The sequence below is a fragment of the Cariama cristata genome, unplaced genomic scaffold (assembly GCF_000690535.1).
Source record: "Cariama cristata isolate BGI_N322 unplaced genomic scaffold, ASM69053v1 scaffold22602, whole genome shotgun sequence".
NCBI lineage: Eukaryota > Metazoa > Chordata > Aves > Cariamiformes > Cariamidae > Cariama > Cariama cristata.
This window is the reverse complement of record NW_009604680.1, coordinates 1-1,923: the sequence shown is the minus strand read 5'-3', so window position 1 is coordinate 1,923 and position 1,923 is coordinate 1. Positions and strand designations below refer to the sequence as shown.

At 63.1% G+C, this 1,923-nt stretch overlaps 1 protein-coding gene across 1 annotated transcript in view; it reads left to right on the top strand.

Moving 5' to 3' along the window:
* Positions 1-1,880, top strand: part of LOC104158139 (neurofilament heavy polypeptide-like) — a gene marked incomplete at its 3' end in the record, with an annotated part of 2,585 nt that extends 705 nt beyond the window's left edge. Inside the window, exon 2 of the mRNA XM_009695711.1 lies at positions 12-1,880. Within this exon, the coding sequence (XP_009694013.1) occupies positions 12-1,880 (1,869 nt within the window). The remainder of the gene's footprint in view (positions 1-11) is intronic.
* Between the last annotated feature and the right edge of the window lie 43 nt (positions 1,881-1,923).

The following is a 1,923-nucleotide window of genomic DNA, read 5'->3' as shown; positions in this document are numbered from 1 at the left end:
TGAAAGCCCAGGGCAGGAGAGCAGAGCCCAGGAGGAGCTCGGGGACCTGCAGGAAAATGACTTTGTGGAAGAAGTGTGGGAGCAGGAGGAGCCGGAGCTGGAGTCAGGAGAGGAGCCCTGGGGCGGGGGGGATGATGGCAACGGCCAAAAACCCCGTCCAGAGGACTGGGAGGTGACAGCAGAGGACACAGAGGGGGCTTTGGGGACAGAAGAGCCAGCCTGGGCTGATAACACCCCAACAAGCGCCAGAGGGCTGGAAAGTGAGGAGAGAGACGGCACGTCGCCGGCAGAGCTGGAGGAAACCCAAGAAGATGATGAAGAAGATGCCGAGAGCCAGGGAGTGAGCCAGCAGCAGCCACTGCCGGAGACTGAACCGGCCCCGGAGCTGGCAAGGGATGAAGAGGAGAGCACCGCAGGGCCGCCCGCCCAGGCACCCACCGATGTCCCTGGGCAAGGGGATGGCCAGGAGCCGGCCAAAGCTCCGGAGGAGCCCTGGGAGGTACAGGATGAAGATGCTGACGATGAGGTCGGCTCAGAGCCGGGACAGCCGGAGAGGAGCAGCACCGGCCCTGCGGCACTTCAGCAGGCACCAGGTGATGGCACGGAGAGCGGTGAGTTGGCGGAGGAGGATGCCGGGCGATCGGGAGAGCTGGAATGGGCAGCGGGAATGGGCAGGAGGGTGGAACTGGAGGACACGCTGCCGGACAGCACGCCCTTGCATCTCTACGAAGGGGAGATGCTGGCTGCGGTCGCACCCAGCCAAAACCCTCCCGAGATTGAGGAGACCACAGAGACAGCCCCTGCATCCGAAATAGCTCCGGAGGGTGAAGGATGGCTGGAAGGGAGGGACAAGCCATCAACCTCCCCCGTGCCGGAGAGCCAGGAAGAGGAGGCAGGGATGGAGGTAGACCTTGCGGCAGAGGGGACCGAGGAGGAGGAAGGCTATTTCATGGTCTCTGTTCCCAACCAAGAGGCGAGCGGCTCGGAGGAAGCCGAGATCTCCGAGGAATTTGAAGAAATTAAAGTTGAAGTAACCGAAGGCAGCAAAGAGGATCTGGAAGTTCCCAGAGAAGCATCTCCGGTGCCAGAGGACGAAGGGCACTTGGAGGCGTTTGTTGGTGAAGCAGACGAAGACGTGGTGAAGATGCCCACAGAAGAACCGGAGATGCCGAGGGACGAGGATGAGGATGATGCTGGGGGTTTTACTGCCGAGCTGGAGGAAGGCCCAGCTGTGCCCGAAGCAGATCCCGGCTCCCCTGGGGCGGCGGGGCCGTTAGCAGGAGGCTCTGACGAGCCAGCCCAGGATGCCGCAGGTGCCGGCACACACGAGGGACCAGGACACTCGGTGAGTTTGGCTGCTGAATCGGACGAGGAACTCGCCGGCACAGTCGAGGTGGAGAGCGATGCCGGCAGAGCCAAAACACTCCCAGGTTACAACCTGGGGCAGGTGGGGCAGGAGGAGGAGGAGGAGGAGGAAGAGGATGAACCTGGCACGGCTCACCACGACGCGGCCGTGCCCATCCCTCCGGCAGAGCTCCAGGCCCAGGTGATGCCGGTTTCTCCGCTGCCCGACCAAGCGGAGCAGACATCGGATGAGCAACCGTCTGTGGAGGAGGAAGCACCGGCTGGTGACAGCCTTCCCTCAGCTGGGGACGAGGGGACCCCCGAGGCCCTTCAACCTCTGCCGGGCTCCGTGCCGGAGCAGGGAGGTTTTCCGGAGATGATGAAAGAAAGCCCAGGCACGGCTGATCTCTCTGCAAAGGTGCCGGCGGATGTCATGAAAGACTCGGATATTTTGGAAATAGTTGAGCAAGCCCTGGAGTTCAACCAGGAGTTGGTGATGGGGGTGAGGGCGGCCGAGGGTGGGCAGCGGGATCCCGGTGGGACCGAGCTCTCCCGGGATGCTGAGGAAGACTCCTCGCC